The 21,531-nt window shown below is 34.4% G+C and overlaps 3 protein-coding genes and 2 pseudogenes across 4 annotated transcripts; 3 read left to right on the forward strand and 2 right to left on the reverse strand.

Annotated features, from left to right (window-relative positions):
* On the forward strand, positions 3,918–5,455 carry LOC104749213 (ethylene-responsive transcription factor CRF6-like). The gene has a single exon (XM_010470804.2). It carries the CDS (start codon positions 4,083–4,085, stop codon positions 5,049–5,051), a length of 969 nt encoding a protein of 322 aa, XP_010469106.1. The 5' UTR covers positions 3,918–4,082; the 3' UTR covers positions 5,052–5,455.
* On the reverse strand, positions 9,087–9,845 carry LOC104749214 (arabinogalactan peptide 20). Its single transcript, XM_010470805.1, has 2 exons — positions 9,607–9,845; positions 9,087–9,447 (listed from the first exon to the last, which is right to left on the reverse strand). Exons 1-2 carry the CDS (start codon positions 9,725–9,727, stop codon positions 9,341–9,343), a joined length of 228 nt encoding a protein of 75 aa, XP_010469107.1. The 5' UTR covers positions 9,728–9,845; the 3' UTR covers positions 9,087–9,340.
* On the reverse strand, positions 11,730–14,923 carry LOC104749225 (tubulin gamma-1 chain-like). Of its 2 annotated transcripts, XM_010470815.2 has the most exons (11): positions 14,589–14,923; positions 14,091–14,403; positions 13,540–13,940; positions 13,303–13,356; positions 13,124–13,228; positions 12,952–13,026; positions 12,815–12,859; positions 12,543–12,671; positions 12,321–12,425; positions 12,144–12,244; positions 11,730–12,057 (listed from the first exon to the last, which is right to left on the reverse strand). In XM_010470815.2, exons 1-10 carry the CDS (start codon positions 14,715–14,717, stop codon positions 12,176–12,178), a joined length of 1,425 nt encoding a protein of 474 aa, XP_010469117.1. In that variant the 5' UTR covers positions 14,718–14,923; the 3' UTR covers positions 11,730–12,057; positions 12,144–12,175. The 2 variants fall into 2 exon arrangements, with proteins under 2 accessions (XP_010469117.1, XP_010469116.1); XM_010470814.2 differs by having other exon boundaries at positions 11,730–12,244.
* Positions 16,079–16,870, forward strand: LOC104749224 (annotated as a pseudogene).
* Positions 17,736–19,355, forward strand: LOC104753225 (annotated as a pseudogene).

Consider the following 21,531-nt stretch of genomic DNA (forward strand, 5'->3'; position numbering starts at 1 on the left):
CCAATCCCACCTTTGCTCAAACTAACTAATTCTCTTGTGTCATGTCTGCTAGCACAACAACATTGCGTTATCCAGGATACATGAATAAATGACTTGGTATCCCAATACCAATGTCAATGTGTCACCTCCTCCTCATGACAATGTATATCTCAATGAGTGTGAGGTTAGATATCTCAATGAGTGTTATCCACCGTTGTTCTTCAACATGAATTTTACATTGTTATGTCTGGCAGCTTTAAAGCCGAAGTGTGCAATGTTCCATTTTATCAATTTCCTATCTCTTAACAGACAAAACACATCATGGTTTCGTGTTATGCTAGAAACAAAGAAGCTAGTCAGGCAAAAGTACATATCAATATTGACACTAAGTTTTAGGTGTCAAACATAACTTAGTTGGAATGGAGTTTTGAAAGTCTTAGGTGTTTGAGATCAAACATGACTGCAAAATATAGTAGATAGTCTTACAAATAGCAAAGAAACAGAAACGGTCTCGTTACTGAGACTAACAAAATGCAATGTCTACCTAGCAAACAACAACTCTAACAGAATTGGAATGGAGGGCACAAAATCATCTTCTTCACTTTCAACACTCAAGCTCTATAGTCAGAATAGATCAACAGGTAAGCAAGCTCGTCATCATGCTTAGCTAGCTTCAGCTTCCCCGCTCAGACTCTGCCTCCTTGTTGAGATACTTCCGAGAGAGACCAATGACATCCTCATAGCTGTTCAAAGTCTTGAATGCAAAATTTGCATTTAAGCTACTAAGCTCCTTCAACAAACAACAAACAGATTCAATAATTAGTCACACAAAATCATTTAAGCTTGAAACCAAAATCTCCATTTAAGCTTGGAAGTTCATTCAACAATAACAAAATCATTGGCAATAGTCATATGGTAGATAATCATCAAATAATTTTGTCCAAAAAAACAACAAGATCAAATAACAACGGTTTGCACAAAAATTGTTTGGTTGTATTGTATGTTATTAAAGTGATGATTAGTAGTTTCAATTATATAATATACTCCGTCTGTAGCATTTTAAATGATCACTACAAATAAAAAAAGGTGTACCACATCACTTATTTATATATTTGCATCAATTATAACAAATGATGTTAGTTTTTGTTAAGATTCTAACAATCGATGCTACATAGTTGTAGCATTTGTTTGTAATTGATGTTAAAATTGCTCACTTGTAAACAATTGATAAAAAAGCTAATATTCGTTAGATTTTTTTTATAAATAAATATTATTTGTAAATTTGCTAGCATCATTTTCTAGTAAATTTTTTATCATTTGGACAATTGATGATATACATTTGTTTTGTATTTTTTTCCTTTGAAGTGATGAAAATTAAGATAAATTAGTATCAATTTAAATTAATTGATGCTAATTAATTAAGTATGGCATCACTCATTGAATCTAAATAATTTTGGTATCACTTATATTGGTACTATTGAATTATTTCCCATATGATTTTAATATATGATTTTATTAATCATCTAGAAAGCCATTCCGGACAATATTTATATTTATAATTAAATCTAAATAATATGTTAATTTTTTTTTTTGCATTTGTTGGACAGTGACTCACTCATTATATCGAGTTATTTCTTAATTTTAAAAAGGTTTAGTCTTTTACTCCTTTTCCATGTAGTATTTCAAAAATATATATATATATATATATAATTAGGTTTAGGCTTTTCTTGTTGTTGTTTGTTTTTGGTTTCAAATGGTAACCACAATTTAAGAAAAAAATAAGGAGGAATGTGATATTCCTCTTTATTCCACAAAAATTTTACCATTTGATAGTAATATTTTTTCCTACACATTCCTCTACATTTTTCAAAAAGTAAAAAACAATAGAACTTCCTCCCCAAAATTGATGAGGAACAAATGGAACAAAAAAAAAACAAATATTAAAATTCGTTTTTTATTTTAAAATAAATAAAAAATGTTTATTAATAATATTTCAATTTTGCAGTATAAGAATTTTCATATTTTCATAATGTATTGATAGAAAAAATATTTTTGATATAAATTTCATGTTAAACTAATCTAAAGGCTCTATTTGAAAATTATATGAATAGTAAGATAAATTTAAGAGACTCATGTTTATATTGTGAATGAAAACTAAAAATATTTTAAATTACTCTTAAAATTTTACTGTAGGTTAATATTAATTATTAATATTTAATATGACATATCTAAAATTTTATTTTAAAATCAAATGTAAAATTTATTATATATACATTGAAAGTAGTATTAGTATATTATTGAATTTTGATTTATTTAATATTTAATATATTTTAAAATGCATTTTTATTGTTTGGTTACTATTTAATATTTTTTTTCTCTGCAAATTTTCTTATCATTCCTCGAAAACTGTTTATTCTGTTTTGTATTGTTCTTTTTATTCTTTTTTTTCTTTTCGTTCTTCTAATGGTTACCAGTTGACTCTGTTTTTATTTTGTTTGTGTATTAAGTATCTTGATAAATTTCTAATACAAAAATATTGATAGTAGTATCAACGTGTCGGGGACTTACGTGTGCAATGCCGACAAATGAAATGCAAAGTAATCTATATTAACATGACGGGTTCGTGACGGTAGAGATGATGGAATCATTTACTAAGGTTTTCTTTTTTGTTTGTTTGGGGTCTCTTATGAATATGTATGTTTTGATTGTATCAAATATTAGACAGATAATAGAAGAAGAAAATAACAAGTTGTAGTCTTGTAGACAATGTAAGAGAGACCACTCTCTAACCTAGTAACTAGTACCTAGGACGACTATGGTCCTAACTCCTAACGAATGTCATGCGATTTAATAATGTTTTTTTTTGTAAAAATGTGAAAAGATTTAATAATGTTACATACAATACAATGCATATAATCATCCGCGCGTTATTATATACATATACTGTATTTTTATACGGTTTAACTTTTAACAAGAGTAAATTAATCTCATGTAAAAGTATACACAACGCCTTAAAATTACATGTATCGTAGAATCTTATCGAATTTAATTAAAACTATACTTAGTAAAAAAAAACAATTAGTATTGTTTTTTGGGACCAATCATAGTCAAAAAGCGCAACCATTTATTATAGAAAAATCTAAGTATTTAGTTACCTTTTTTTCTTCTAGTTTTTCTTTTTTTGTAATAAAAGTTTCTGATAAGAGACTCGGGGTCCAAGCAAAAGATCATAATTTCCCTATACATCGACTTTTAAAATAATAAAGACGAGATATAATTATCACTCATTCAAAACACATCACCACTAGATTCATTACCAAATTTAAAACCTGGTAATAAAAATAATTGTCCAAAAAATTGGGTCAATGCGAAGTGACACATACTCGTGACCAATCTTGCATGAGAAGGGCCCACAGAGTAACGCGTGAGACATACGAACACTAGAGAGAGCGCGTGGGGTTAGATAAAAAAAAGTTGCTTGGAGACCAAGCTATAGAATAGGACAATTGGCTCTGCTTTCGGTACGGTAACTACCACGTGTCACTAATCTAACGTCTCAATCTGCGATGCGGAAAGCCGTTTTGGATCCACGAAACCGCCTCATTAATCCCTCCTCTTCCTTTTCTTTTTACAAACTCCCAATTCTAAACTCCGGTTCAACCAACCGGTTTATAAACCGAATCATTTAAGCAGCTATAATGACAATTCTGAAATGCGGTTTGATTGAATCAAAATCATTTGATATGAGAATAGTGTTAAACCGGTTAGAACACGCATCAATTTCTCTCTGTAACAGTTATTATACTAGTCAAACTAAAAAGACACAGTAGTAAATATAAGCAGTTAATATAATCGCAAATTTAAATCAAGAAATCTCCATAAAAAGCTAAAATGACTGTGGTAGTATTTAAAACAAGAACGTTCCTCAGAAACGGCGATACTTGACCAAAAAAAAAAAAAAAAAACGGCGATACTTCGTTAGCCTTTTTGACTCTTCTCTCTCTCGTTTCTTTTATACTTATCTCTCTCTCAATTCTCAATACTGTGTAAAAAAAAAAAAAACTCTCTTTTTTAACTCTCTCTCTCTCTCTCTCTCTCTCTAGATGGAGAGACGAACGAGAAGAGTCAAGTTCTCAGAGCATCGTACGGTCACAACCGTAGTAGCTAAGCAGAGTGAGGACTCACCACGGCTGGTTCGTATCGCTGTTACTGACCCTTTCGCTACCGACTCATCATCTGGCGAAGACGAAGACAACGTCACGGTGAAGAGATACGTCGAGGAGATTAGGTTCTGCAAAGGCGAATCATCCTCCTCCTCCGCCGCCTTCGCCGTGACGACGGCGAGGAAAGCTAAGCTCAAGGCGGAGAAAGCCGTGGTTGATGACGTGTCATCGTCGTCGGTGAAGCCTAAAAAGTACAGAGGCGTTAGACAGAGGAAGTGGGGGAAATTCGCGGCGGAGATCAGAGATCCGTCGAGCCGTACTAGGGTTTGGTTAGGTACTTTTGTCACGGCGGAGGAAGCTGCTGTGGCTTACGATCGTGCCGCGATTCAAATGAGAGGACATAACGCACTGACTAATTTCCTAACCCCTCCTCCGTCTCCGCCGCCGCCGAAACCGCCGACGCCTCCCATCGATCTCGATACGGTTTACGTTTGCGATTCAGGGAAAGACTCTCGCCAGACCCTCCATTCTCCGACCTCTGTTCTCAGATTCAACGCCAACGAGGAAACAGAGTACAGAACAGAGCATGAGATTGAGATTGAACCGATCGAGCTATCTCCGACTGCTTTGGTGAAATCAGAACCGTGGTTCCCGGATCCGTTTCCGTTACCGGATCTATCTCTCGCCGACGACTATTTATGGGATTCCGAAACTGCCCCTGACCTTTTGTTTCTCGATGATGAAGAACTCAAAATCCAATCACCGTTGTTACCGCTAAACACAGAGTATTGGAAAAAAGAAGGAAACGAAGAATCTGAAGATTTCTCCTTCAGATTGATCGAAGAAGATTTCGAGTCTTCGTCATGGGATGTTGATAATTTCTTCGACCATCATCACTCTCGAGATTAAACCTAAAGAATCCAAACTTTGGGAAGACGATATGTTTTCTCAACTTCTTGGGAGATTTTTTTTTGTTTGGGGTGATCATGACGTGGATGCATCTAGACCGTCGGATACCTTTTTGTCTGAATGACATGGACAGTTCAGATCAACTGAAGCGCCAAAAAAGACAAAAGAGGAAGTTTGGTTTTTAATTAATTTGTGGGTAAATATCTTTAGTTAAGATACTTCAGAGTAAAATGTTTAGTCGACTCGTGTTTATGAAGATAACAACAGCTTCGTTAGCATTTGGTTTCCTCTCCCTGAGATTTGTCTCAATGGTAGGAAACAGTATATAAATGTGTTTCTATGTCTCTTATTAATATTTTTTTTGTTTTAAATGTAAATTTATTCGTATGAATTTCTCTTCTACTTTGATTATATGTGACCACAAATGACAAGTCTTTGATGCATTTTTAAAAATTATTATTTCAATACATAAAATTCAATTATAATTGCCAAAAAAAGTATTGTAAATGCCAAAAAATTGTCATAATCTAACTATTGTATGACATCATATAATCATATTTTGTGATTTGTATTAATTTACTAATGATGAGAAAAAGCAATTTAACATGTAAGTAATGGAACCCTTGTCTTAATCAAACAAAAGATTAAACTCTACCAAAAAAAAAAAAATTCAAACAAAAGACTAAACTAAAATTACGTATTTTATATGGTCAACGGTTACCTGATGTCATCTGATTTTATCCTCATAGATCGATTTGAGTGGGTGTGGTGTGAAGTGAAGATTCAAGGTATCACCGAGAGACATGTTCTCGTGTCTGCTGTTGCTTTCTTCCACTTAAGTAACAAACCCCATTCATGTGAAGAACCAAACCATTGAATCCTATATTAACCCTACCAATTATGTCTCCACTCATTAAAAAAAAACATCCTTGACGTTTTCGAATTCAACATAAAAGATAACCAAGTACTACTACTTCTACCCTTTTTTCATATTCAATAAGAAGATACAATAAACACATTTTGCATACATCAATTTTGGACGTACAGAAAGACAATAGAGTTTGGTATACATCAATTTTTAAGGACGAAGTGTGTTGTCTTCTAATTAAATGGCTGTTTTCTGTTTTGTACCATGGTCCATCCAGTTGTTGGGACATTTGTCTATATATCTATGGTTCATGGCCGTTTTTATCAATCTTTACTTCAATATATAAGAACCATTACAAGTGTATGTAGTGGATGTATAAGGCCAACTGAGAGTACATACTACTTCAAAACGAAATTGAGATCCAAGTTTTGTTTCTGTAAGGTTCTTGACACCCCCTTTACTACATACACTAAAACCGGTCATTACTCATCTTAACACTGCCGGTTATTTGTATACATGAGAGCGGAAGTGACATGATTTGGCCCCTTCAAAAAGCAAAAACTAAATGGCATGATTTAAAGAAGTGGATTATCTAGACACGTGAGTATTCCAAATAAATATAAAACTCCTCACGACATTATCTCTTATTCCTTGTCTTTTTCACTCTATTTTCGTTTCTATAGTTAACACACTTTTGCCCCCCACTAATTAGCAAAATATTATTTGAAATAAAATATCTCCTCACGCTATATAATAAATCAACAACAAAAAAAGCTAAAAGAGTAACACAAATAGTTTGGTCTTTAATTTTCAAGGTCAATATTTGACCAATTCGATATTTTCAATCTTTTGCAGCATTTGGAAATTGGACCCCATAGTTTAGCTTCTTGAGTGGGAATTCACTTTCATTCAGAAGCTTCATGGTCACATTCATGTTTTTTACTCATACCTTTATTTATACATATGGTGTGAAGAGAAAATAACAGAGACGTGTATTTTCTTATGATAGAAATGATGATGTTAAAGAGTTACTCTAAGTAAAAAGTACTGACCGCAACAAAAAGAGGAAGATGAGATATTTATAAAGCACATCAATAAAATAAAAAAATGTACTGTAGTTGGTATTATGATAGTATCCATAGTGAATTTAGTATCGAATGTATGAACCTATTTTTGGCAAATTCATTTATATGTGGTTAGAGTCGATGAATATGATTTACCCCAGTAGACTTGCGTGCCGTGGAATCCCAAAGAAGATGCACAAAGACAAAACCTAGAGATTCACATACTCAAAACCACTTGCAACACACATGTAAAACATCCGAGCATTTTATTTTTATTTTTGGCTCAACTTCAACTCTTTATTAACCAAAGGAATACATCCAAATTCAAGATACATAATATTCCCCTCCATAGAATTTGACCAAATACAATGGTTCGATCTAGTATCGCCCTAAAACACTAGCGGATCCAACGCTACCTGATCGAGAAACCATTGTATTTTTTAACCACGATGAGATAGATAACACTCTACAACTCAGACCGAAATCATCTTTTAAACCACTTAAATTTAACCCTATGATACGAGCATTAAACATCCGAGCATTTAATGCCTGCAGCTTGAACCGACCATTTGATAAAAGGAACATGATTCAAGAAAATAAAATTTCAAATTTCAGCCAAATTTATGTTTCAATTCAAACTGGGTGGATAATATATATTGGGGATATATTTTGCATTTTTGCCCGAGAGAGATCGTTAAAATTCTAAACTTAATCTAATTAGGACCGTTTACGTCGAACTAGTTTGGTTAGATCAGATTCAGAACTTAAAAGTCCTAATCAAAACTCTTTAGAAGTTTGTAACAAATATTAAACGAGGTAATAATATAAAAGGTAAAAGTGGGTCTTCTACTAAGCCCATATATATAGTGCACACGAATTGGTCAAATACAAATATTGGGCCACAAGAGATTGGAGAGGGTGAAGCAAGTTGGCCACTGGCCACAAAATCTAATCTGCTTCGGGTCCCAGTAAGATATTTCAACCCTCTCAAGACGCCTTTACAAAGGTTCATACAGTTTATTCCAATCTTGTTTTTAGTTCTTTCATTCTTTTTAGGTAAAATAATACTTCCTCTATCTCTCACAAATGATTGATGTTTTGGGATATTTTTTTGTCTCACAAAGATTGATATTTTGTAAATTTCGAAAAGTAATCATTGAAAATATTTAAAATTTTGAATTGTTATTAGTTTATATTTTCTCTCTCTACCAAAAAGTAATTATAAATTAATTTACAAATAAAAACTAAAATTTTTCTTAATATGTGTGAAAGTGTCAAAACATCAATTTTTGTGAGACAGAGGGAATATGCAATAAAACATCTCTCTCTAGATTCAAATGTTTGAAATCGGGTCAATATTAAAGACTAGCTATAAAGAATGAACAATGGTGCTAGGTTGGTCTTCTTCACTCTTTTTTGAAGTGGAAATCATTTATCTCAATAGCTAAAATGTTAGAAAATACACCACCAAATTAACTAGATATTAAGAAAATCTTGGCTTAAAAAGTCAGCAGAGGTATCTACAATAACTATAATTAGAACCTTCATCTGGTATCCGACATAAGAAAACACAACTAAACGTTTGTTTTGGGGTGTTTTAGGTTTGGTCTCAAACCCTTTTAAAACACAAGTGTTCCTATCACATTTTATTGACCAGTGCTCTTCTTAATGTCAGTGAGGCTTATAAATGGGCTGATTTTAACAACAAAAAGGCTTGTCCCCCCTATATGAGGCCCATATCACAACCAACGCGGCATCAGTGATGCGCGTGGGATTTATAAAAGGCGTGTTTTTTTACTAATCACACGCGCATATTGTACTTGGCGAGTAGTTGTTGTCATATTCTAGACTTTTGGCAATCTGAGGCGCGTTAGTTTGTGATACTCAAAGAAAGAAGTATTGTAAACTTATCAAAATAACAAAATTAGTGTGAACGTTATATGATTAATAAACAAAAAAAAATATAGAGAGTGATGTAAAAAGTATGGAACTATGTAAATAACAGAGACCCATGAAACGTATTAATTACAAACGAAACTGAAGTGTTACTTATATATATCGTCGAGTTTTACACTAATCCCTATGAAACTTTGGTAAAAACAAGAGCAAAAAGAACTTTTGTAATTGGAACGTTATTTGTAGCATTAACAATAAACATAAATAAATAAAAGGGGTACTTCTACAATAAACGAACTTTATAAGGAACATGAAATTAATTTAAAAAAATCTTTAAGGGTAAATCTAAAAAATAAAATAAAAAGAAGACATATCTCTAATTTCTCTAATTTACTGAAAACACAGTAAAAGATGAAGAAGCTCAGAAACAGAAACAGTCTCTCCATTACAAATTAGATCAGTCAGAAGAAGGAGGAAGAAGAAGAAGCATCAAGAGGATGGATGAGATAAGTCAGAAGAAGCGCCAGCACCATTAGCAAATACGCTATCCCTTGATCAATCGATGTTCCTGAAAAATCAAAATACCCCCATCACTCTCATTAGATTTATCAATTGATTAGATTCTGAATGGAAAATGTGAAAAATTTAGGAGGAATCATAAAATTTTGACATTCAGATCTGGAAAGAGGGAGAGAGAGAGAGAGAGAGAGAGATCGGAAAAGCTTACCGTCGCTTGTGGGAGAAGGAGCAGGAGCTAAGGATTGAGCACCGGCGAAGGGTGAGATGACGGCGAAAACGAAAGCGATTAATAAAGCCACAACGATAACGGAGTTCTTCGACGACGCCATCGAAAGAGAGAGAGAGGAATCTGATTGAATGAATGAATGAAATATCCAGTAGCGAGAAAGGCTCCGGCGGGCGAACTAGAGAGAGAGAGAGAGATGAGACGAACGAGACACGAAGAAGAAGAGAGACGGAACTAATCACGCGGTTTTATAGGACAAATACTGTAATATTATTCCACTGGTTTACCGGTTGTGGCCGGTTCTCTCCACTCTAGAGAATTTTGTTCATGTTAACGACACGTGTCCGTTTTTCTTTTTCTTTTTTTCCTTTGGTTTGAATTTTCCAAATTGACCTTTTTTTTTCTTCGTGGATGCTTCGTGTTTCATCATCTTTTTGATAAAGTTTCGAAATTTCGTGTATTAGAAGATTCGATGGTGTCTAATCCTAATCGCTTACGATTATTATTATTTTATGTCTTTGTAGATTGTTAATAAGTCGAAATTGACAAGCAAATCACTAGTTTACCAGTGTAAACAAAGTTAGTTATGTGGCTTTATTATCCATTAACACGTCTTTCCAAATAAATTTTGATAGTAATCAACAAGGTTAAGGCTTTCCTAAATTTTACATAATCATTACGCGTTTGAGTATGTGCTGGTTCTTTAGCTTTTTATTAAACAGATGTAGATTTCGTTTTTACTATTTCAAAAAGTTAACATGTGTTTCGAAATTTTGGTTTAGAAAAGAGGAATCATGCTAGCTTTTTGACATACGAATACTAGTATCGGCGTTTTAAGGTTTGCCATATGTGCATCTCCCATTTGAAGTCCTTTTTTTTTTGTTTTTTCGTGGATACTTTTATACGTCTATAACACGCTTTAATTAATAAGATAATCTATATAACCAATCCAAGCCATTTTTTTTGTTTGTTCTCATGCTAGTAGTCTAGATTATGTTTCACTCTTCACATATTTCACTAAGAGTGTGAATGGTTACAGCGGTTGGGGCGAACAAATCCGTCTGCTGACTGGACCACTTTTTATTTACCATTTTGGCAAATGTAGTCTGTAGTAGTGCGGTCTAAATAAAACAGAGATAAAACCACAGCGGACCAACTACGGACCACTTTTGCATACAAATAAAGTTGGTCCGCAGCGATCTGTAATCCACTTTAAAAATGGAACGGTTCAGATCGCAAATGGCTTTGGCCGCCCTGACCGCAATTATCATTCAAACACTAAATTTTGTATATGGTACTACTAAGAAAATATTATGTTTTATATAGGTAGCCACCAGAAAAAACATTGGAATGGGGAATAGTTAGGTAGTTTTTTTTTTTTTGACGGTCGGGGAATAGTTAGGTAGTTATATACTACTATTTACCAGTGAAGAGTGATCGGCCACCATGTGATGAGATTCGTCTTTTCAGTTCTTTTACTTTATACAAAATCGACAAAATTTAAATAATTTGGGATTTTTCGGTGGACATTGCCCTTACAGACTATTAGTAAGCCAAGTTGTGTTCCTTTATTTTTTTTTTGGTTTTTACTTTTTACTTTTTAGTAATGTATAAGAGGATGTAATTATGCAAAAACTTATTTGAGTGAAATATATGTAATGTAACGGCTAGTAATTAATTATTGTTAATCCAATAGGGTTTTAGGTCCATCGTCGGATTTTGTATAAAAATCCCATGCACCTCAAACAAGGTCAGAGATCAATCGCAGTGGATGTCGGATTGGTTAAGGTGCCCGTTTAAAACGAGGTTTTGTCAACATTATTTATTAATTTAGTTCTCATCAATATCATTAGAGCTGCCTAAATAAGTTTAGTAGAGTAACATGCTTTCTCGAAACTAAACTCACTCTGTGGGTCCACAACTTTTTAAAATTATTTAGTGTATAATTCAATTTGCATTGGATTCCAAGAATTTGTTTTTCTAAGTTAGTCAAGTTTGATTTGCTTCAAGAACGGCGTCGTATAATGGTCAAAAGATGGTGGACCAATCACATGGCATAAAGATGATTGCACCAAACCCGTCAAGTAATCAACAACACACAATAATGAGTTTTAGATTAGCATATGTACAGAGAAAACAGAAGCCATTCAACCCATTCCTTCATCAAACACAACACAACACAAGATGCTTTTTGTTATCTGAATCTTTTGACCCTAGCATCATCACACATGAAGAACATGAGTTGATCAAATGAACACTAAAACACCCATAAAAAAAACAAAAGATACAATTCAAGATTCTAGATTCCTGCTCAACTTTACGTGCTCTCCTCCATCAAGAAAATACCCAGAAGCACACATTCATCTCATAGATTGAAACTCATCCACATCATACCACTATTCAAGGTTTACGTGCAAACACTTACTACTGCTCCTACCAAAACCCATTCATTATAAAGTAAAAACCTATGATGACCTGAAAAATCTCAGTCAAAAGTGACACATCATCATATGACTTACTCTGGTTTTCTATTTATTTATAGTCAAAAGTTTCAGAACGCCAACTTAGGATCAACAACTCCTGAAGCATTGCCTTCACCAGTCATAAGCTGTTCAGGGTCCTGGGAGAGAGAAGCAGATACAGTTATCATTTCAAGTTTGTACACAAGTGAAACTATAGATGGGAAGAGCTTATACCTCCATTCCCCATTTGATGTAATCTGGTGACTCACAGGCCTTGTACTCATCTACCAAACTCTCAATTATGTCCCTTGGTTCATCAAACTCTGAAAGATCATTGTCCTGCCCATAACAACATGTAGATTCTCATGATCATTTCACTATTTAACTGTCAAAGCTGTGTAAGTTGCACTAAACATCAGCCAAACGAAAGCAATATATTTGAGCTTGTCAACTTACAGCAAACATGGGAAACTTTCGGTAATTGTCAAGAAAAGCTTGCTTCTTCCTCAATTTATCATATTGGCTCAAACATTTGCTGAATAGGTGCCTGATACTAGTGTGGCTTGCTAACATAAGACCACTGACCTGAAATATCAAATACACCACCAAAAAAAGAGTCTTTGTTGTATCTTCTAAAGCAGGAACCAGCAGCTTATGACATCACTTGTAAGGAGTACCAACTCTCATTATGATAGATACAGATATATATAGAGTGGATATAAGATTACCCTATGGGCAGTTTGAACATATGGGGACTTCTTGGAAAGCGCAACCTGTTGAAAGTAAGATATTTAAAAAGTTGAGATGCAAGTCCATGGTCAAGCCAAAAGCGATAACAAATCTGCAGACGTAATTCGGTCAGAACCTGTATGCTTGCAGGTCCCCACTCAATGAAATTAACAAGCTTTCTTTCTCGTATCCTTTGCAAACTCTCATGCACCTAGTATCAAATAGTGAAACAACACAGCCGATCACATAAAAAAGAAAGATTAAACCAATTCATCCTCCCTCATTAAGTCACAGTTAGGTAAAAGTACCTGAGTGGGATCAACTTCTCCTTGAATGATATTCAATATTGATATGTATTTTGCCTGACTAGCTTCTTTGTTTCTAGCATAAGACGAAACCATGATATTTTTTGTCTGCAAATACAATAATGTTAGAAGAACATCTGATTCACGTTTCCAAAATATTTAGGAGAAAGCAGACAGCTAACCTGTAGAAGTCTTCTCATAACATCCAGCACAGTAGTTTTACGAATGACATTTGCCTGCCAAGATTAATTCAGTTAAGAGAGCAGGAAATCAATAAATGAAACATTGCAGGCACACTTTGGCTTTGTAAATGCCAAACATAACAGGTAGAATTCATGTTCAAGAAGAACAATAGCTTCACATAAAAATTTATTTTATGATTGATGGTCTAAGCTATTACACTAATTGAGATATCTAACCTGGCGCTCAACAGTCAATGGTGTATATCCAGTCATGAGGAAATGACACCTTGGTGTTGGGATCAAGGATGCAAGCAAGCCAACCAAGTCATTATTCATGTATCCAGGATAGCGCAGTGTAGTAGTGCTAGCAGACATAACAGTTGAGACTAGAGAATTCGTTTGAGCAAAGGTAGGATTGGTTAAATGTAAACGCTCCACAGCTATTCTTCCCAATGCAGTGTTGTCAAGGACAACAACACAATCAGCATTTAACGTAAGCCGCTTCAGGGTTAACAGTGAGTTGTAGGGCTGGACAACAACGTCACTCGTTTCCATCTGATTGGGAAATACACTGTATGTCTGAACCAACTTCTTGCTATAGCGATCATTCAGAGTCTCCAATAAATAAGAGCCCATACCTTCATGTAAAGAAACATCAGAGTGTTATTAAACTCATAAAGGCTACATTCCAAATTCCGCAACATCACTAATCATTTAGCAAATGTATAACAGAATAGAGACCACCATGGATGAAGGAAGCTAAATAAAGATAGGGATTATAGCCAAACCTGAGCCAGTGCCGCCAGCAATAGAGTGGCAAAGAACAAAGCCCTCAAGGCTGTCACTTCCATCAGCTTCACGATCAATCATGTCCATGATCTCCTCTTCAACACCTTTCCCTTGGTGATATCCACTGGCCCAGTTGTTACCAGCACCACCACCATGGTCAGCAACGAAGACATTCTCATGATTATAAAGGTTACGGTAGTCACCATTCTGAATGCCATTGATGACTCTAGGCTCCAAATCAATGAGTAGAGCTCGTGGGATATAGTGTTGGTCATCCGCTTGGTAAAAAAACACATCTTTTCTATCACCTCCCTACACACAAATCCACAAAGCTACACTTATCAGTTATGATGATAACAATTGTATTCAATTCTCGATTAATAGAAATTTTAGAAACGATTTCAAAAGCAATCAGACTTGTAAAAGACCTAAAAGATCAAGTAAACAATTAGAAAAAAAAGAGAGAAGCTATTGGTTGAGGAGAAGAAGGGAGGGACCTGAGTAGCGAAGTCCTCGAGGATACCATCTTTACTGATGCCGTGCTCAAGGCAAAGCTGTTTCCAAAACTCCATCCCGATCTGGTTCCCGCATTGTCCAACCTGAAGCGTAATTATCTCCCTCGGCATCTCTCTTAGTCAAGAAAGTTGTTGCAGGGAAGGGGGTTAAAACTAGGGTTTCGAGAGGAAGAAGATGGAAGCAATGAAATAGATTTTAATTAGGCTCTATCTCTCTCTCTCTGGCGCGGATACCTTTTTAAAAGTCGATCAATGGATTTTTACATAAAGCTTTTTCCCAGCGGAGAAGATAATAATTAAGTACTAACTCGACTCTGACTGAACTCGGCTTAGGTTAAGGAGTGTTAATACTAAAGTAAACCATGCCTAATTAAAGAAACGACTCTCCCAGCTAGCTGCTAACCTGTGCTGATTACTCTTATTGGGCCTTCATCGGTCCATTTTTTGTATTTTTTCAGCCCATTCAATTTTCAAGAAAGGAACAATATATAGCTGGTGAGGAGGGAATAAATAAATAATAACATTCACCTAAATATTTCTTTTCTTTTGATCTTGAAATTGATATATGCATGAATGCTAGATTGACAAAAATAAACTAAACTCAGCCATAATCATTTTTTTTTTGTCTAACTAGTTGCACTAGATTTGTGCATGAATCTAAATGTAAACTCCATTCTTAATTGATAAGGCAGTATCCGTTGTCAACTCCTTCAACACAATACCTACATTCCGTAACTTCTTTATCTAAGACACACAATCAGCAGTCTTTAACCCATATGAAAACAGCTTTTAAGCTTCCAAGTATCCATAACTCTTCCATAGCTGCTTGGCCTATGCTGGTTTGTTCCTTACTTCTCATGTCCAACGTTTGTAGTTTCAAAAACCTGGTGAGTATTCCTAGTAGATAAAGATGCATAAGGCTATTTACCGAATTCAACCAAAGAGGAATCTCTTCAATACCAGTTTCACTCAGATCCAACAATTGGAGCTCTTCAAGTTCTTTGAGCGACGGTACAACTCTGAGCTCTCTGCATTCTCTGAGTATTAACATGTGAAGCTTCGAAAGGGATGTAGCTGATTCAGGTAGACAAGTAATCTTGGTTTCAGCTGCATTTAGAATTCTGAGACCTCTAAACGCATTTAGAAACATGTTTGGTACCTCCTCAAGGTCCTTGTTTAATTTATGGTCCTCAAACTCAGCCATATTTGCATAAATCCTCTTCTTTACATTTCACATATTTTGAAAACTGACATGGATTGATAAATTGATTATACAAATTTTCCGTATATGTTTTTATCAAGTAATTAAATTGATAATTTAAGAAACTTTTTATTTTCATGTTACAAATTCGTGATTAAAATATTGTGAATATATTTCTCCTTTTCCGGATTATTACTAGTGTCGACAAAACGTCATAAACAGAAACAAATCATGCCAGCTTGGATGCTATAAGACCATACGACCAAGATAAACAAAAACTAGAGGAAGAAAACAAAAACCTTAAAACCCTTTACATAAAAAAAGACACACACACACACACTCGCTGTCAGAAATCTACATCGAGAAACACACACATCATTCATGAAACACACTACCACAGAGAAAACGAAGAATATTATGGTTGTCGAGGATGATCATAACGATCGTATACTATGGGATTGTGGGAGTCCACTCTATGATTCCTACGAGCTCGTCTCTCTTACTCACATCATCGAACGCCATTTCATGTCCCTCCCTTCTCTCGCCGGCACCGGGAAAATGTTTTGTTCTCGAACGCCGTCCGATCTTGGGGAAAAGTCGAATCGCGCGGCCAGCACCGTCGTGGATCTCTGCTGCTCCTCTGATTCCACGGCTAGTAAACTATTGTGGGGTGTCTTTCAGACCAAGTGGTGGATGAAGAGGTCGAAAAACGCCGAAGCCGTCGTCGATAATTACAAGAAGAAGAAGAAGAATTTGTTTTGTCGGATCTTCTCTGGGATAAGGATTCCAAACAAGATCTGGTTCTTCGAAAATGTGATTTTCCTTTCTCTCTCTTTTTTTCTAAAGATCTTGCTCGCTCTTTCTTAAGATATAATTACATGTTCATGTTTTAATTTGAAATTTAATCGAATAAACTGTAACGTAAAACGGGATATACATCTTTACTGATCCAGTAGTAACTGGTGGATTTAATACCATCATATGATATGATTCATATCATATATTGGAAGCTCTGAAACGTATAGGCATGTTAGAGTGAAACGTGGATCAACATGCAATCAACGTTTACGTTGGGAAATATAACGATAGAATAATACATATAGGATTCGTTTGGCAATTGCCATTTATGCTAACTGCTAAGTGCTAACAGTACAGGAAGTGTCAGAGGAAAAAATGTGAGAAACTTGGTTAGAAAAACATAAGTGAATTATAACAAAGGACAAAACATGTGAAGCAATGTGTATAATTTTCATGTTTAGACAATATTCTAACATGTAGCCTGAGATTATTATCCGTTATCCGCGGATATTCGTATTTGTATCCGAATCCGCTCCGAAAAAACGGATATCCGGACAAACGGATACAAATACGAATAGTGAAATATCGGATAAAACGGATACAGATACGAATACGGATAGTGCTAAATTTCAAAACGGATAACGGATATCTGTTTTTTCTCGGATACCATGTATTATATTCGGATACATATACGGATAATACTAAATTTTAAAACGGATATTCGGTTTTTTACGGATATCCGATATTTATATACGGATATCCGGTATTTTTGTCCAAAATACATGGTATTTTATACAAATACGCTGTATTTTAGTCCAAAATACGTATATTTTTTAAAAAAAAAAATTTACAGATATCCGCGGATATTCGCGGATAATCGATTTTTTAACGGATATCCGAAATTTTTGGATACGAATACGGATAACAAATTACGGATAAAACGGATACGGATACGGATACGGATACGGATACGGATACGGATACGGATACAGATATCTCAAAAAACCGGATATCCGCTCCGTTAACAGGCCTACTAACATGCAATGATGCAAATGATTGACTCGGTCAACTGTTTTGGGAACTTGGTAAATTTGTAATTTGGTGATTTGGTCTATGGGCTATTCTTAATTATGGCCCATCTGTATGATCAATTTTTTGAACAGAATTAAAGCTTCCCGTTACAATATACCTTTTTCTTGTTAAGTTATAGTTTTAGCCGTTACAACATGATATGCTTCCTCTAAAGAAAGGGGAAATTGGAAATAAAGGACATTTTTTAATAATGTCCATATACACTTTATTTTTGTAGGTTTGGTTAGATATGTTTTATAATAATTGAAACCCAGTTTTACTCTCATTTTTGAAAATCATAAAAACGAAAATATAAATATATTTTAAAATTTTAATTTATTTACAAAAATAAGAAAACAAAATAGGAAACATAAACCTCTTATTTGGAAACTTCTTCAATCCCTTCCGATGACTTCTCTGCTCTCCCGATCTGATTTGATCATTTGGGTTATCTAAAACCCTAGATTTTAATTCTCAGAAGATCGTAATCTTTGTTAGAATCGATAGGTAAGAAAGATTTCTAACCTCAAAGGCGATTGCGAATCGAATCAAAGCCAAAGGTCTCCAAAAGCTTCGATGGTATTGTCAACTGTGTCAGAAACAATGCCGAGACGAGAACAGATTCAAGTGTCATTGTATGAGCGAATCTCACCAGAGGCAGATGCAAGTCTTTGGCCAGAATCCGACTCGCATCGTTGTTGGTTACTCTGAGGAATTCGAGTAGACGTTTCTCGATCTGATGCGGCGGAGTCATCGTTTCTCTCGTATCGCCGCCACTGTTGTCTACAATGAGTATATCAACGATAGGCACCACGTTCATATGAATTCGACTGAGTGGGCGACGTTGACTAAGTTCATCAAGTATCTTTGAAAGACGGGTAAGTGTAAGGTTGAAGAGACTCCTAAAGGTTGGTTTATTACTTATATTGATAGAGATTGAGAAACTATGTTTAAGGAGAGGTTGAAGAACAAGAGAGTTAAGAGTGATTTAGCTGAGGAGGAGAAACAAGAGAGGGAGATTCATAGATAGATTGAGAGAGCTACTGAGAAATAGAATGTTGCGGGTGGTAGTGAAGGTGAAAGGAGTGGTAAAGAAGTTGTTGAGGATAATGATGTTGATGATGATGAGAAGAAGATGAAGAAAGATGAAGAATTGAAGTTGAAGAGTGGAGTTAAGGTTGGGTTTGCTCTTGGTGGAGGGGTTAAACAGGTTGCTACGGGTAAAGAGAGAGTGGAGAGCTCGAAAATCGTATTTGAGGATGAAGAGAATGACAAGGTTGGGAAGAGGAAGAGAATTGGGGACTCGGGAAGGAGCGAGAAGGAGAAGATATCAGCTTTGGATGATTTGATGAAGGAGGAAGAGAATAAGAAGGAGAGGATGAATAGTAAAGATTACTGGTTGTTCGAAGGGATTATTGTGAAGGTGATGAGTAAGTTTTAAATTTCTCAATTTTTGATTCCTTCGGAGACATCTCCATATCGTAAGTTTTAAAAGTCTGGATTTTATGTTGTGTGAATGATTACTAGACAAATCTGAATTTTATGTGTTGTATAATGAGGTTTGAATTTTTGTCTTTACTAGTTGCATCATCATCATGTTTGGTTTCATGGTTCTTTGATTGTAATATGTTTGTCTTTTTTTTTCACATGTCAAATGCATTTCAAAGATTAGCTTCTACATGGATGAAAAATCAGAATCAATCGGGATGAACAATGAATGTACTTTATATAGTTTGACAATTCAATTGTGATTCTTGTCATGAGAACATCAAAGTAGCGCGTTTGAAGATTGTTGTCGATCTATGGGAAGCTGCAAATGATCCACTATTACTTGAGGGAATGAAGAACTATGTCCCTCCAAAGTTGTCGTCTCATAGTATCGGAACTATGTCCCTCCAAAGTTGTCGTCTCATTGTATAACTTTGGTTTCATTTTTAACTTAATCTATGGTATGACTTTTGTTTCATTTTTAACATAAAAAAATCTACCAAAGACAACTTTGTCTTCGATGATTTGTTCACCAAGTCTATCAAACCAAGAACCAAGTCTATCAAACCAAGAAATCGAATTTTAATTTGTTTTAATAAAACCCACTTTTTTAATTTGGGTTAAGAGCTAATCTCAAATTAATAACTTAACCGATTGTGTATCTTGTACTAAATCCGATCCTTTACAATGAAACACATAAATCCCCAAATTTAAGAAACCTAAAATCGATCTAGTTCTCGTTCGATTGTGAGAAAAAAATGAGCAATGTATCAACAAATTCGACTGGATCAACTAGTGCACACTAATCGATTATGGTCTGTTTTAACACTTTTAAAATTTTCTACAACATTTAGACAACGTTTTCTAAATTATCGTAGAACGAAATCCTAACAATCAACTACAATCATAGCTAAATATTTAGTTTCCTTTATTAAAGATTCACTTTCTATATTTAGTTGTCTCTAAAAGTTTCAGTGTATACATTCTTCTTTTCCGTAGTAGACATCTACTAATTTTCTCAGAGATAGAGTAAAAGGAAGAAAACATATTCTAACGTTTTCAGAGCATAGAATAAATCGTAGAAGGATTGTACTAAAACGTTTAGAACATAGAGTAAACCGTAGAATACAAATTCTGAATTTTGTAGAATTCAGAATTTCGGACCACTAAACTATTTAGAACAGAAACTATTCCTGAATTTAGTATAACATGTACAAAATGTTAGAACACATCATCTTAAATTTTCAGAACAGCAGAAAACGTTTTCTAAATTTTTTATATCAAATTTTATCTATCAAAAAAACAACTTATACTTTTTTTTTTTGAAAAAATAATATTACCTCTATTATTGTATATCTACTCATTTTTCTATATTTCACATTTTAAAACTTATTAAATATGGGGTTTTCAATTTCTATGGGTATTTTAGGTAAAAATAACATTTAAAAAAAAATGTGTAGATGGACAATTTTTTTTTAGTGATCCTTTATTTCCAATTTTCTCCTAAAAAAAAGTAGTATTAAAGCTTAAAGATCTCAACGAGCATCTTCAAAAGCTCGATTCTTTATATCTAATCGTTACAACTTAGGAATTCCATCTGTTCATCTATACAGTATATATGACGTACCATATTGTATTATCTGATGCCAAAATAAAAAAATGTACAATAGTATATTTTAAAACAGTGAACACCCTTATATTAATAACATCGAGGGGGTATTTATCGCACTCCAATTCACATCGTAATAATTGAGTTCAAGGGCTGCTGAAGAAAGAAAAGAAAAAAAAAAGGAATACATCACAGTGAATTCACAAGAAATTGTAAAAATAAATGCGAAATAGGCCAACATAGGCTATTATTGCATAATCCATTACCAATTTGGTTGTCTAAAAAAAGCTGGTTTCCATGGTTCTCCATCCACTTCAGAGATCTTTTAAATGGGGCTCCACATTTTGGTAAATTTTAGAGGTTTTATATTAATTACCCAAAGAAGCAATATTGTTTTAATATCAAAGTAAAGGGATTAAGAATATCACATGTCTGTAAAATGCTCCACCAAAATTGCTTTTTTTTGTTCATATAATCATATGTGGTTAGTACTGTACTTAGTAGTAAGTAAGATAAGATCCAATATATTAAAGTAAAAGTCATAGAAGAAGAAAAAAAAGAGAGTTAGAAAACAGTCAAAAGAAACACACGAGAAAATGTGGTGAAGCTTCGATGGGGCTGGGTCTCGTTTGGTGTGGCACTGGGTTCCACCTGGACCACTTTTAATTTAACGTTCGTCTTCTTCTTTGACCCTTTTCTTTAATTTACGAATAATTCCTCTCTTCTCTCTCTCTTTTTTTTTTTTTTTTTTTTTTTTT

The sequence above is a fragment of the Camelina sativa genome, chromosome 16, assembly GCF_000633955.1.
Source record: "Camelina sativa cultivar DH55 chromosome 16, Cs, whole genome shotgun sequence".
Classification (NCBI taxonomy): Eukaryota; Viridiplantae; Streptophyta; class Magnoliopsida; order Brassicales; family Brassicaceae; genus Camelina; species Camelina sativa.